General features: G+C 54.9%; 2 protein-coding genes across 2 annotated transcripts in view; both read left to right on the top strand.

Annotated features, from left to right (window-relative positions):
* The first annotated feature begins 87 nt into the window (after positions 1-87).
* SNRPE (small nuclear ribonucleoprotein polypeptide E) lies at positions 88-2684 on the top strand. The gene is made up of 5 exons (XM_014955418.1): positions 88-208; positions 385-411; positions 1139-1201; positions 1471-1549; positions 2408-2684. Exons 1-5 carry the CDS (start codon positions 155-157, stop codon positions 2461-2463), a joined length of 279 nt encoding a protein of 92 aa, XP_014810904.1. The 5' UTR covers positions 88-154; the 3' UTR covers positions 2464-2684.
* A 2320-nt stretch (positions 2685-5004) lies between these two features.
* SOX13 (SRY-box 13) overlaps positions 5005-14249 on the top strand; it is a 74813-nt gene continuing 65568 nt past the window's right edge. The window contains 1 exon segment of the mRNA XM_014955412.1: positions 5005-5185. The gene's annotated coding sequence lies outside the window, so the exon portion shown is untranslated.

Raw genomic sequence — 14249 nt, 5'->3', positions numbered from 1 at the left:
AGTAGAGACGGCGGTCCTCCTAGCTTCCTAGAGCGGCGGGTCCTCCAACATCCCACAGTTCCTTGCGCGTTCCCGCCGCCCCCGCTGCCGGAAGCCGCGGTTCCGCGGCTTCCGGCGGCGGGGGCGACGGGAACGCGTGCCGGTAACAGCAACCATGGCGTACCGCGGGCAGGGCCAGAAGGTGCAGAAGGTGATGGTGCAGCCCATCGTATCCTTCCTGTGGCGGCAGAAGCTCGTTTGGGAGCCGCGGGGAGGGAGGGATGAGCGGGTGGGGTGCGGGGCCTGGTGGCGGGAGGGTCGGGCCCTGAGGCGGGGGAGGGCCCTGAGGCACCGGAGGCCCCGAGGACTTGTTACCGCGCTGCCGTCCTTAACGAGCCGCTCCAGAACCTCATCTTCCGCTACCTGCAGAACGTGAGTATCAGGGAGGGTCGGGGCGGCCGCTCTGGGTGAGGGGAATGGCCCGGGTGCGGGGCCCGGGGCGTTTCCGAGGCCATAATCCGGTTTCTGAGGGGTTTTGGGTTGAACTGAGGAAGTTGCAGTCGCTCAGATACCTGAGAAGGAACAGGTTGAGCGGTTCCTTCTCACTTTAAGGAATTGCCTTTGTAACGGTGTTTGATGTTGCAATCTGGTGCGTTTTCCGTTAAAATCTGTGCTGTTCATGTTCACTGATGAAGGCATACAGTATTTACACCGTAGTGTAACGCCTTCAAAACATCTGAGGACACAACTGAAAACATAGAATCATAGAGTTTTCTGGGTTGGAAGGGACGTTTAAGATTATCTAGTCCAACCATCACCCTAACTCTCTAAGCCCATCACTAAACCATGTCACTCAGCACTATGTCAACCCCTCTTTTAAAATCCCTCCAGGGATGGTGCCTCAGCCACTTCCCTGGGCAGCCCATTCCAAGGCTTAATAGCCTTTTTAGTGTAAAAATTTTTGCTAATACCTAATTTGAACCTTTCCTGGCACAACTTGAGGCCATTTCCTCTTGTCCCATTGCCTGTTCCTTGGGAGAAGAGGCCGAGCAAGTGCTAGGGAGCTGTGGGAGCAGGGGTTTCTTAGTGCACAGGGGAGAACAGAATGGCTCGGAGTGTTTATGTTCCTGTTTTACTCTCCTCCTCCATCATTTTGCAGAGATCCAGGATCCAGGTGTGGCTCTACGAGCAGGTGAACATGCGGATAGAAGGCTGCATCATTGTGAGTGTCGGGGTGTCCCTTTGTTATTCTTCTCGTTGTGTTGGGCTTTGGGTTGTTATGGTTGTTTTTTTTTTAGATTAACAAGCCTATTTGTTCCTGTCAAGAAAAACTAGCATGGGGGGTGCTGGTGGAAGTACTTCATGCCTCTCCAATTAATAATATTAATTGTCTAGCCGATATCAGTACAGCTGATGATAGTTTGTGTTGTTGGTGGTGATGTTTAGACCGGGGCACTCAGCTCACTGACTGCTTTTGGTGCTGATTTTCAGGGCTTTGATGAATATATGAACCTGGTGCTGGACGACGCGGAGGAGATTCACTCCAAAACAAAATCCAGGAAACAGCTGGGTACGTCAGTGCGTGTGTGTGACCCGAGTGGTGTCTGAAACCTGGTTGTGTGCCCAAATAGCAACGCTTTAAAGTACAAAACAGGTGTTGAATGTTGAGTTTGAAGTAGAGTGAGCAGCTCCTGGCCGGGGCTTGGCTCCTGCTGTTTCTGGAGCTGGTGGTTTTGTTGAACGTGAAGGAGAACCTGTCTCTGCCTGAGGCTGGTTTTTGCCTTTTGAATGTGTGTGACGAGGTGTGGGCTGCGCTGTGCTTGTCCTGCAGCCAGGGTGGCTGGGGGGGCCACTCACAGCCCTCCAATGTGGGCAGCCCTGAGCAGTTCTGCCACATCTTGTGTCATCTTGGAGTTGAAGTTCCAGGGAACCACTGAAGATTAATCGTGAGGGTGGTGGGAGCCTGGCCCAGGTTGCCCAGAGAAGCTGTGGCTGCCCCATCCCTGGAGGGGTTCAAGGGCAGGTTGGAGGGGGCTTGGAGCAACGTGGTGTGGTGGGAGGTGTCCCTGCCCAGGGCAGGGGGGTTGGAACTCCATGATCTTTAAAGTCCCTTCCAACCTGAACCATTCAATGATTCGATATTTACCGTCTGCTGATGAAGATAAACTGTTGTGCTGTTCAAACACAGAGTGGAGGTTGTGTCTGATAACGTTGCAGTGTGCACTGTGAGTGTGGGCCCTGCACGACCGTGCTCACAGTCCTGTAAGATGGGAAGGGACAACGTGTTACTGGTAAAAACCTGCTCAGTTGTCGTGTGGGTGTCTCCTTGCAGACACCTTTGCTGTTGTGAAATGTGTCCTGAAAAGGCGAGGTTATCGTCAGAGTCTGGGATCCCTCTAATCCCCCCTTTCCTTTCTCTGTGTTGCAGGTCGGATCATGTTAAAAGGGGACAATATCACTCTTCTACAAAGTGTTTCTAACTAGGGTTTGTTGCTCTTCACGTTGACCGATGGAAGTCAAGCGCGTACGGTGCTAGGGGGAGCAGGAGTAGAGAGGTTATGCCTGAGGTTATGGTGATGTGCAGAGTTGGAAACTGCATCTTCCTTATCTTCCTTTGTGCGAGTCCTTTGTAGTTCCCTTGGGGTTTTGTAGTTTGAAACGATGCATGATTTATTCCACAAATAAACGTTTTTTTCACATATAAACTGTCAGCGTAAATCTGCGTGCTCTCCATCTCATGCCCTTCTGTGAGTAGAAAAGGGTGAGAAATGTGTTCAAAGTGATTTTTCACCACGGATCTGGGCGCTCTGATAAATATCTGTGTGTCTGGAATGTTACATCTGTGTTGGGTGGACAGGATGGACTTTCTGGGGACACTGAAGCCACCTGTGGTCCTTGAGCTTCCCTGGTTCTGTTGAGGGACATGGGGCTGTGCCGTAATAATTTAACATTTCCAAACTTCACTGGTAGGTGTGCTTGTAAAAATAACTTTTATCTTCAGCTCAGAGAAGCAGGGATGGTTTGGATTAAACCTCTACAGTTTCTTGCTTCTTTGGGCAGTCTTCAGCTTAAACCATGGCACTAAGTTGGAATATTGAAAGTATCAGGTGGGTTTTTATCGTGTTGGGTTATTTTTATTATCTCTTTGAGGATCTGGCTGTTCTAAGTTTCCACAGGAGAGCTGAATTGCTTCTCACATCAACAATAGAAAAGTTATTTTTCAACAATACGGGGTCAGTAGTTTTGTGTTTGTGTTCACAAGCTGCAAAGTCCTTTCCATGCAGAGAAATAACCTGCCGGTGCCATTTAGTTGAAGAAGTCAGCACCAGAAGCTGGCATGGATGGCCCTTGTGGCCAAGAAGGCCAGTGGCATCCTGGGGGGCATGAGGAAGAGTGGGACCAGCAGGTGGAGGGAGGTCATCCTGCCCCTCTGCTCTGCCCTGGGGAGGCCCCATCTGGAGCACTGGGACCAGTTCTGGGCTCCCCAGTTCCAGAAGGACAGGGAACTGCTGGAGAGGGTCCAGCAAAGGGCTACAAAGATGATGAGGGGCCTGGAGCATCTCCCTTATGAGGAGAGGCTGAGGGACTTGGGTCTTTTTAGTCTGTAGTAGAGAAGGCTGAGGGGGGATCTGATCAACACCTATAAATACTGAAAGGGTGGGTGTCAGGAGGATGGGGCTGGGCTTTTTTCAGTGGTGCCCAGGGACAGGACAAGAGGAAATGGGCACAAACTTGAATAGAAGAAGTTCCACCTACACATTAGGAGAAACTTATGTACTTTGAGGGTGGCAGATGATCTCCAGAGGTCCCTTCCAACCCCATGTCATTCTGTGATTCTGTGAATAAAACAGTATTTTAAGAGCTGAGGCTCTCTGGGAAGGCAGGAACGGGTTGTCTCTGTCAAATGTTGAGGTGTTGCCATGAGGGGTGTTTTGGATTCAGTGCTGCCTGCGTCTCTCCATGGTTACAGACAGATGAGGACCTTGAGCCTCCACAAAGATTCAGACTCTTTGTAGTAATTTTGAAGTTACTTAGAGGCAATCATTTCTCTTCCCAAACTTTTCACTAATAGTGTGTGTTTCGAAAAAAAAAACCCAAACAACTATTTAATGGGATGTTCTGCATCCGAGTTCATCTGGGGCCAGTGAATAAACCTGGCTGGGAGCCTTCAAGGGTCTGTCCTCCTTCCGCTCCGCACGTGGCCGGTGAGCAGCTGCTTTTGGGGAAGAGCTGGACATTAGGAGAAATGGCTCGTTCTTATCAGCAGCGCTGCTGCCAGCTCCCAATTGTGCACTCGAAGACACCCTAATGCCTCCTAAAGCTCCTCTGCTCTTTGATATTATCGAATTAGCGCCAGCCAACGTCAATATTGGAGTAGGTTGATGATGGGAGGAAGGAAGTCCAGGCTAATCAGCTCTCAAGCATCTCATGATAAGGTACCAAAATAGGCAGTAATTATGTCTGGGGGGGGAGCTGCAGAAGAAAAGGAGAAGCTCCCCGGCAGGAAGCCCTGAAAAACTGCCGAAAGCAGGAGAATCCAGGGGCGTGTGGATGTCCAGGAGGAAACACAGCCCCATTGTTTGAGGAGTGCCTGGCAATGGAGCCTTGTGGTCCCAAGAACAGAGCTCCTGGGCATTACCAGCACACAGACAGGGCACACAAACAATTCTGCCTTTGCCCAACCGCCTTCCCAAGAAGCACTTGTCTGTCCTCATCAAAACCACAGGGCTGACTCATCTCCATGCTGATTTATTTATTATTATTTTTTTAACCCCGAATCCTTCCAGCTTCCTGAACGTTTCCAAGCTGCAGGCAGCCAGAAGGTGACATCTCATGAGCTTCCTTCTCCAGGCCAGGGTGACTCAGAACCGGCTGCAGCAGAGGACGGCAGACAGAAGGGGGTGCTGCGGCTCCGGCCAGAGCCCCCCCCTGCCCCTCCAGCCCAGTGTCACCACCAGCCTCCGCAGGAACATTGAGTTCCTCCAGCCTTCGGGCAGCTTCACAGGCTCCCAAACAAACCTGCAAGAAAGCAAACTGGGCTGCTCTCGGGCGGTGCGGTGGCCAGACGGGGTGCCTGGATCTCCTGGGGGACCAGCACCTTTCCCTGGCTCATCCCCCACCTCCCACCCCACCGGGGTGTCCAGCCCCAGAAGGGGATGAGGAGTAGAAGGTTCTGATTTTGACTGAGCGAGTGAGGAAGAGCAAGGTAGAGTCAGCGCTTGCAATTTGGGCTCTGGGGTTAGAAAAGCTCCTGTCGCTTCGCTTTGCCTTTCTGCTGCCTTCAAAGCCTCTCGCCTTGGCTTTTGGAAATTGTACTTTTCCATAACGTGCACATTCCTTTCCCTCCACGCGGGGGTGGGGTAGGGGGGGGAGGTGTGTAAAGGTTCCTTTTGAAGAAGATGCCTTGAGGTGGCACTCTGAGGGGTGCCCCCAGTGTGCTGGATTGTTGGGGTGGGACATCGTGTTGGGTTGCTGGGGTGGGACATCGTGTTGGGTTGTTGCAGTGGATTGCTGCAGTGGGATGTCGTGTTGGGTTGTTGGGGTGAGACATCATGTTGGGTTGTTGCGGCAGGACGTCGTGTTGGGTTGGGATGTCGTGTTGGTGGGACGCCGTGTTGGGTTCTTGGGGTGGGACGTCGTGTTGGTGGGGCATCATGTTGGGTTCTTGGGGTGGGACGTCGTGTTGGTGGGGCATCATGTTGGGTTCTTGGGGTGGGACGTCGTGTTGGTGGGACACTGTGTTGGGTTCTTGGGGTGGGATGTCATGTTGGTGGGACACCGTGTTGGGTTCTTGGGGTGGGATGCCATGTTGCAGCACAAATTCCGCGCTGCAGCCTTTGCACATCTCAAGGAAACACAGTGCCCGTGGCTGGTGGGGGTTCATCAGGGAAAGTTCTCTTACCTCTGCTGGCACGCAGAGATCTGTCGCAGCCCAAAACCGAGTCGGTGGCAGGTTTAGACACCATCTCACCGTACCCCAATGCTTGGTTTTTTTGTAGAAATAGAGCTCACTCTTAAAAAGTGAGGGATTGAGACCCGTTTCTGCACTAATGATGGCGCAGGTTACGTAAAGCCAAGCTCTCTCCACGCGGCGTTTCAGTCTGAGACCATTGTGCTGCTTGTGCCCGGCAGATGAGAGCCCACTCACATCCAGGTGGGGCTCTGCAGTGTTTGATTTTTATATTCTTTTTTTTTTTTTTTTTCTGCCTTAAAAGCGTTAGCACCTTTTAACAGCGCTGGAAGGTGCTTTGGGTAAATATTTGTCCCTTTTCTCTGCCTGTGGCTTTGTGGTTCTGAGAAGAAAAAAAAAGGCTGCCTTTCTTCCCTCTTGCACTTGGGAATTGCTTGTCCTGGCCCAGCCCAGTCCTTCTGCGGGATGAGACTCTCTGTGCTTGTGAAAGAGCCCCCCGAGGAGGGAGGCAGAGTGGTCCTGCCTTTCCAGAAGGGAACGGTTTCTCCCTGGTTCTTTGGTGGGATGCAGGGATTTCTAGGACAAATTTTATACACGCTGGAAGCTCAAGCTCGGCGCCAGCCAGCTGCAGGCAGGTTGGTTGCCCTTCCCAGCTCTTGAGAGGCGTCACTGCAAGTTTGTTGGGGCTGAGGGGGACGTGGGGGACACAGTGGGGCAGGACATGGGGCTGTGCTGGCAGGAGCACCACATACGGGAGCAGGCACCTTGTGTAGCCCATGGCTACTTGCTGAGTTTGGGCTATCATCACCCTTCGCTGTTTTTTCAGGCTTGTAACCTTTTCTAAGTGTCTAAAATAAGTCAAGGGGAGACGGGGTGTGGAGCTGCGTGGGCCGTACGAGGGGAAAATCACCTCCATCACACTCTGTGATCCCACAGAGCTCCCTTCTCCCGAAGCCTCAGCCACCTGGTGCTTCAGTGCACATTATCTGGGAACTTATTTCAAGTGCTGGGATGGTTTAAGGCTCGTGTGCCTAAAAATAAGAGTATCAAACAGGCAACAGTGGAAGGTCAAGGACTCAAACGGCTTAGAAGCTGTCCCCTTAGGGCAGCATCTGAATATGGAAAACTTGTGTGGAGGGTGGGAGGCAGGAGCTGGGGGAGAGGAGCCTTAAAAGCACGGTAACCCTTTCCTAAATTCCTTCCCTCTTCATGTTCCTGGCCTGTTCTTCCATCCCGGCGTGGGGATGGGGCTGTTTGGGATTGTTTTTGCCATTTTTTCCTCCGTGGGTGATAAAACCGATCCCCTCTTTGGCTGAAGACGGGGTTGGTGCCCATCGTGAGCAGGGAGGGTGCCATGGGGAGAGGAGTTTACAGGGCAGCCGTTTTTGCCCTCTTTCCCCCCCAACAAAAGCCCTTGCAGACGGGTTCTCCTCGCACACAACGCCACCAAACTGGCTCCAGCAGGTTTTGTTGGTGGCAGTACCCTCCGTTGGCAGCCCACACACAAGGTGCCCAGCATGGCTGCCCCCCCGCCGGGGCCTTTTTCACATTCATACCCACCAGGGGCATCATTACTATTGTTTGTAACATCTCTTGGAAAAATGAGTCATGGGCATTTTGCCTGCCCTCAGCGGGGAAACTCTGCCACATTAGCAGCAGCAACGCCCGCCCCCCGCGCCGCTGCCTCGCATACCAGCGGGCCCCTTCGTGCGAGGAGCCGGACTTGCTTGGCTGAAATCGGGCGATTATTGCTGCTTTTCTTCCCCCCCACCAGCCATAACCTGGGCTGTGGGGAGGAGGAGGAGGGTGACCTTCCCTCTTTTCCCCCCCCTGGCCCCGCACAAAAAGCCTGGATGCGGTTCAGCCCAAGGTACCGAAGCAAACTCCGTCGCCCAAAAGTCGACCCTCTTCCCACATGGCTCTTTCTCCCTCCCGTGCCTCAAACTGCAGTGTTTAAGCCCAATTTTCCTGCACTTGTTTCTGGGCTGGGCTCCTGCCCAGCACAGCGTCAGGGGGGGTAACGTTTTCCGGGCTTCTCCTGCAACGACACTGGTTTTTCTGCTCCAGAGAGAGAGAGAGATTGTTATATATTGTTATTTGCAGCTCTGTTCTGTGGATTTGGGGTAGAACAAAGCCACGAGATCACTTTGGGTTTGGGCACTTTATTTTACTCACACATGAGCATTTATTAAGACACAACGCTTGTGTCTTAGTCCAGGTTTTACCCATTTATTGGAAAAATCATATGGGACCAGGTTTGCAGAAAGATTTGCCTCATCGCAGAGCTTCTAAAGCAGAGTTGAGCTTTGCTGCGTGTCCAGCCCTGGTTCTGGCTGCTGCTTTTCAGAATTTTCCCTTATCTCTGCTTCTTCTTCGGTCTCTCGTCTGCGAAATAGGAGCAATATCTAATAGTCCCCCGGGGGGGTGACGGCTGATGGAGTGGTGTGATGGCCTCAGCTGAGTGGAACAGCGCTGCGCACCGACCTGCTGGCTCTGCGGCTCTCCTGCTGCCAGGCAAGCTGCTTCCCAAAGAAATCTGAGTTTTCCGGGGACGCTTTTCCCCTTCCCTCTGCTCCCTGGCGGGTGGGTGGGTTAAGATTTAAGGACACTGCTCAGGTGGTCGTTTTTCACCTTGTAAAGGGAGCGAGAAGGAGGCCCAGGTGGGGCTGGTGAGGGATTTTAGAGGATGCTTGGTTGCATGGTGTACTTTTAGGATGCTGCAAAATAGAGGGGAAGTTTGACCAGTCGCTGTACCCCGAGTGTTTGAGCCTGACACCAGTGTCCCCCCCTGCACAGGGACCCCCGTGCTTTGTGTCAGTGGCACCTGCAGAGCTGCTCCCTGCCCCTCAGGCTCTCCTCACCCCACGGAGCTGCTCTGGGGGCCCCTTTCCACTTTGGAGATCACTTTGGGTTTGGGCACTTTATTTTACTCACACATGAGCATTTATTAAGACACAACGCTTGTGTCTTAGTCCAGGTTTTACCCATTTATTGGAAAAATCATATGGGACCAGGTTTGCAGAAAGATTTGCCTCATCGCAGAGCTTCTAAAGCAGAGTTGAGCTTTGCTGCGTGTCCAGCCCTGGTTCTGGCTGCTGCTTTTCAGAATTTTCCCTTATCTCTGCTTCTTCTTCGGTCTCTCGTCTGCGAAATAGGAGCAATATCTAATAGTCCCCCGGGGGGGTGACGGCTGATGGAGTGGTGTGATGGCCTCAGCTGAGTGGAACAGCGCTGCGCACCGACCTGCTGGCTCTGCGGCTCTCCTGCTGCCAGGCAAGCTGCTTCCCAAAGAAATCCGAGTTTCCCGGGGACGCTTCTCCCCTTCCCTCTGCTCCCTGGCGGGTGGGTGGGTTAAGATTTAAGGACACTGCTCAGGTGGTCGTTTTTCACCTTGTAAAGGGAGCGAGAAGGAGGCCCAGGTGGGGCTGGTGAGGGATTTTAGAGGATGCTTGGTTGCATGGTGTACTTTTAGGATGCTGCAAAATAGAGGGGAAGTTTGACCAGTCGCTGTACCCCGAGTGTTTGAGCCTGACACCAGTGTCCCCCCCTGCACAGGGACCCCCGTGCTTTGTGTCAGTGGCACCTGCAGAGCTGCTCCCTGCCCCTCAGGCTCTCCTCACCCCACGGAGCTGCTCTGGGGGCCCCTTTCCACTTTGCCACCTGCAGGTGTCGGGGGGGGGACACGATAAGGGGGGGACAGGAGGGCAGCGCCAACGGGAGCCGCGCTTTGGGGGAGATGGGCTCTCGAGTCGGGTACCAGCATCCGCTCTCGACGGGGCTTTGTTCTCAGCCGGGGCACGGCAGACAGGGTTGCACCACTCTCCAAAAAGTACAGTGTTTTGGAGCCCATCCCTTTATCGTAAATCAACAACAGAGCTAATATTCATATCGAGGAAGTGAGATAATATCAGAGCCCAAGGTGGGCTCCGAAATGGGTGCACGAGACATGCACGAATCTGGGGGGAGAGGGAAAGGGGGGCTGCGGTGGGAGCTCTTTATCTGAGAGGAAATGGCACTATTCAAGTCGGGGGAGAGAGCGTGTGTGTCTGTAATACGTGTGTGTGTGCACTTCCGTGTAAATAACACTTGCCAGGAGCATGAAAGAGCCCCCGGAGCAGGACAGGCTTGGGGCCAGCTCCTGGGCTCAGGTTGGCACCTTGCAAAGGCTGATCCCTGTCCACCCAGGCTGGGGTTGGTCTGGCCCCCATGGGGAGCTGGTCACTGCCACCTCCCCGGGGTTGGCGGCTTGAGAGGATGAGAGCAAGTCTCCAGGAGACCCTGGGATCATGACAGAAGCATCCAAAGCAGCATCAGAGCTGGCAGAGCCGCGGGGTGCAGTCCCCAGGGGATGGGTACCCCACGTGCTTGGTCTCTGGAGGCTGCACCCGGGCTCCTCAGGGCAGGAAAATCCCCTTGCTCCACGGTGGAGATGCAGAGGGATTTGGTTAGAGGCAGGCAGTGCAGCACCACCAGGATCCACGGGTCTCTTATCACATCTTACCTTGTTTTTCCCAAATAGCTTCTACTGATCCCCAAACAAACCCCTCAGTACTTTTTCCAGAGGCATTTGAGAGGCGAGGTCCGCCCTCATCTTCTGATTAGAAGCAGAGGGAATTCCCGGGATTAAAAGATAAACAAACAAACCCAGCCAGGTTGAATTTATACCTTTATCAGCTGCAGTTGCTTCCCTCTCTTTGAAAAACCCGACCCCTGTTATTTGTTCCTGTGAAGCCCAGCCTGGTCTGGGGCTACCGATGGCCTGGGCTGGGCTTTTCCCCCTCGGAGGGTGACAAGCTCGGGGGGTCGGCTGGTGGCCAGGAGGCACCAAGGTGCATTTGGGCAGTGGGGAAAGATGCTCAGCAGCAGCTGATGTGAGCCCAGACCCTGTGCAGCCTCTCAGCCCTCCGGCGACAGGGCTGCGGTCCAGGCAGCGGGGGGGGGAGCAGGGGGGGGCCATGCCGTGCCAGCCAGCCCTTCCAGCTCCTCCGGGACCTCTCTGCGGGTTATCTGGGAGGGTGGTCGGACCCCTGGGGAGGGGGGAGCTCCGCTGGGTCTGAGCCCAGCTCCCTGCATGGTGGCACAGCGCATGGTAGCGAAGCTGTGCCAGGCTGATTGAGTTTCTGCAGGGTGGGTGTCCCCTTCCCCCCCACCCCCCCTCCGAGCTGAGGTTGCCAGCACTGCTTTGCCCAGCCCTGGACCCTTCCTGGGGCTCGGCCTGGGCTCCCTGGATGAGTTATTCCCTTCCCAGCTGTTGTGAGCAGCCTCATGCTGAAAGGGTGTCTCTGGGGAGAGCTGATCACTTTCCTGCTCCATCGGTCTCCCAGCCCACCTCCGGCACTGCCTGGTGTGCCCGGGCAGGGGGAGGCTCCGGGGGGCTCAGCTGGGGGCTGGAGCCAGCCCCCTTCCCCTTCCCCCAGCTTTTGCATAGCACCCAGATTTATTTTCACATAGCACGGAACTATGCAAATAAATCCTGGGCTTTGGGTGCTGCACAAGCAGTGAAGGGGGGTCCCAGGGTTGAGTTGTCCCTTCCCAAGTCCCTTTGGTGGTACCAAGTACCTTTTCCTTGGCACTGATGGAGAAATGGGCCTTTGCAGGGGACAAGGGACGACACCAAACGCCTCTTGCTCTGCGTGCCTGGGGGATGTCAGTATTTAGGGGATGCTGTGTGATGAGAGGAGGCAGTGAAGACATAGGGATGGTGTTAAGGTGGCCAGGGTGCACCTCCTGTGGGTACGGAGAGGGGACACCAGCAAATGCCACTGGGAAGGGAGTGGGGCCACTGGCTGGAGCCCGGGCTGGCGGCCAGCAGCAGCAGAGCAGCTCCATCCTGCTCTGCCTCAGAGGTGGGTGGCTCTTGGCAGCAGATGGAGCTTTGGCTCCCACCATCAAGGCTGGGTGGGCTTTTTCTCCTCGCCCAGGTTTGCTGGAGTCCGCAGGGATGGAGGGAGTGACCTCGGCCCCTCCGGGGTGAACCCTCCCTGCCCTCACCCCCCCATCTCGGTGGGGGTTTCTCTGCTCGGATGGGTGGTCCCGGTGCCTCTGCCCGTGCTGTGCGGGGCCGTGCCCTGGCCTGCGCGGGCACAGGCGAGCTGCAGTGTGTGCCGTGCCGTTTTGGGAAGGGTGGTGGGGAAGGAAACATGCCTGCCTCGTTATTTAGTGTCCCACACACGGAGCCTGCCTGGCCCTCGGGAAACCTCCATCCAGTGCGCGGCTGGGATCTGCAGCGAAAGCAAACAATGGGATCCCCAGAGACAACAATGCCCCATTGTCCTTTGAAGCCATAACAATGAAACAATAGACCACAGTCTGCTCCCTTTATTCCCAGGCACGCCCCCCCCATCCCTCCCCGCAGCCCCGGCCTGCAGCCCCGGGGCTGTCTGCGTTTGGGGGCTCACACCGTCCCCCAGGACCCGCCGCTGCTCCTCGCTGTCCCCCCATCCCTGGCTCGTGGGGTGAGTCTCGGGGGTCCCCACGGCTCCCCGTCCGCGCGGGTTGTGCCTCGGAGGAGAAGGAGGTGGTTTCTCGCAGGCTTTGATCCTCGGGGTTTCATCAGGGGGAGGGATGGAAAAGTCCCGTTGGGTCACGCGGTCGGTGTCCCGGAGAACAGCGGGGCTTTGTTGTCTCCGGGGATGGCCACTCGTCAGCTCTGGCCAGCACGGCACTCCCTGAAGGTTTCCTGGTGTATCCTCCTCCTCCTCCTGGGGTCAGGAACACCCCCAGTGGCTGTGCCCACCCTGGTCGCTGCAGACACCCCCAAATGCTCCTCAGGAGCAGCGTGGGCCTGGGGAGGAGGCAGGAGGGGATGGGGTCTGAGGGGTCCCCACCATCCTGGGGCACCTCAGGAGACTTTGAGCTACTTTACGGATGTCTCTGCTCTCTTCCCTCTGTCTCCTGACCTCATCCAGCCATCCCCAAGGATCAAGCTGCTCTTTGCAGCCCCGTGGTCCCCAGCTGGGGGCTATCTTGGAGCAGAGGGGTGCATCCCCTCCCTGCTTTGCCAGATGGGCAGCAGCAGCTCTGGGCACTGCTGGCTGGCAGTGTGGGGGGTGGGTGCCCACCCTGCAGCCCCAAGGGTCCCTCTTGGAGGGCACCCAGTTGCCATGTAGCATGGGGGAGATGCTGGCGGGGGGGAATCTGGGCAGTGGGAATGCTGCTGCAAGGGGGCTGCGTGTGTTTCCTTGGTGTTTCCTGCCATTGAATGCTCTCCTCGTCCCTTTGCTGGCTCCCGAAAAGCAGGGATGGGGCAGAGCCAAGGTTGTGTTAACCAGGGACCACCAATGCCAGGGCCAGGAACGCTTGGCCAGGCTTGGATCCGGTGTGGGCTCAGATCCCCCCCATGTCCTGGGGGATCTGGGAATCAGAGCAGGACACACGTTGGACCTGGGCACCTCTGGGTGCTTCTGCTTCCCCAGCTCCGTGTGTGGCCGTGCCACGCTGTCATCATCATGTCTGTGTCACCATCCTCTGTTGAGAGCAGGGCAGCAGTGATTTTGGGTCTGGTTTGTCCTTTTCCTGGTGCTCATTTGTCACAGAGGGAAAGGGGAACCCCATGCCAGGCTCAGGGACATGGGTGTCCCCAAAGGCCACCGCCAGCCTTCTCCTGTGCCCCTGGGAGCTCCGGGAGGCCCCTGCTCCTCCCGGTTACCTATGGGCCCACAAACCCACCTGAATAGGTAATGAATGGAGGAGAGAAAAGAGCCCGGAGCACATTGTGTTTCCAACGGGCCGGGAACAATTGCTAAATACAAATCACACAGAGAAAAGGGAGAGAGAGAGAGACAAAAGAAAGAACCCCGGCACAAAGGAGAGGAATGAAATGGTAAGTAAAGTCAAACAAAAAGGAGCCGGGCTGAGACAAAAGAAGGGAACAATATCCCCGAGGCAATAGGCTCCTGAACAATGGGGACAGTGACAGCGGCACAAAGGCACACTGTTTGCAAGTAGACGTTATCTCACACAGCCACTGGCAGGCCTGGCCCTGGCGCTTCTATTTTCAGGGATGCTTTTGTGCTGCGCTGAACAATATTCCTTGCATGGCTGCAGATAGAGAGATGAGGGGGGTTTGGTTCTTTTTTTTTTTTTTTTTTTTTGCCTTCCCGTCCTCACAGGAGGAGCAGGTTTCTCCAATACCTTCTGCCTGAATTTCTTGTTCTAGTTTTGGTTCCAAACAAATCCAAATCCCAAAGCAAAACTCACCTGAAAACAATATGGTTTGAATTTAAGAAAAAGTCCTCACAATAAACCGTAACATTTTATGAGGTTTTTGGTGCAAGTCTGTGAGTTGACCTCAGTACTGCTGGGAATAAACCACAAATTTAGTCTTAGATGCTGGAAAAAGTTGAATTCAAAAACTGGA

Source organism: Calidris pugnax, unplaced genomic scaffold, assembly GCF_001431845.1.
Source record: "Calidris pugnax isolate Ruff unplaced genomic scaffold, ASM143184v1 scaffold215, whole genome shotgun sequence".
NCBI classification, from domain to species: domain Eukaryota; kingdom Metazoa; phylum Chordata; class Aves; order Charadriiformes; family Scolopacidae; genus Calidris; species Calidris pugnax.
The sequence above is the reverse complement of the archived record's forward strand: the minus strand, read 5'-3'. Positions and strand labels throughout refer to the sequence as shown.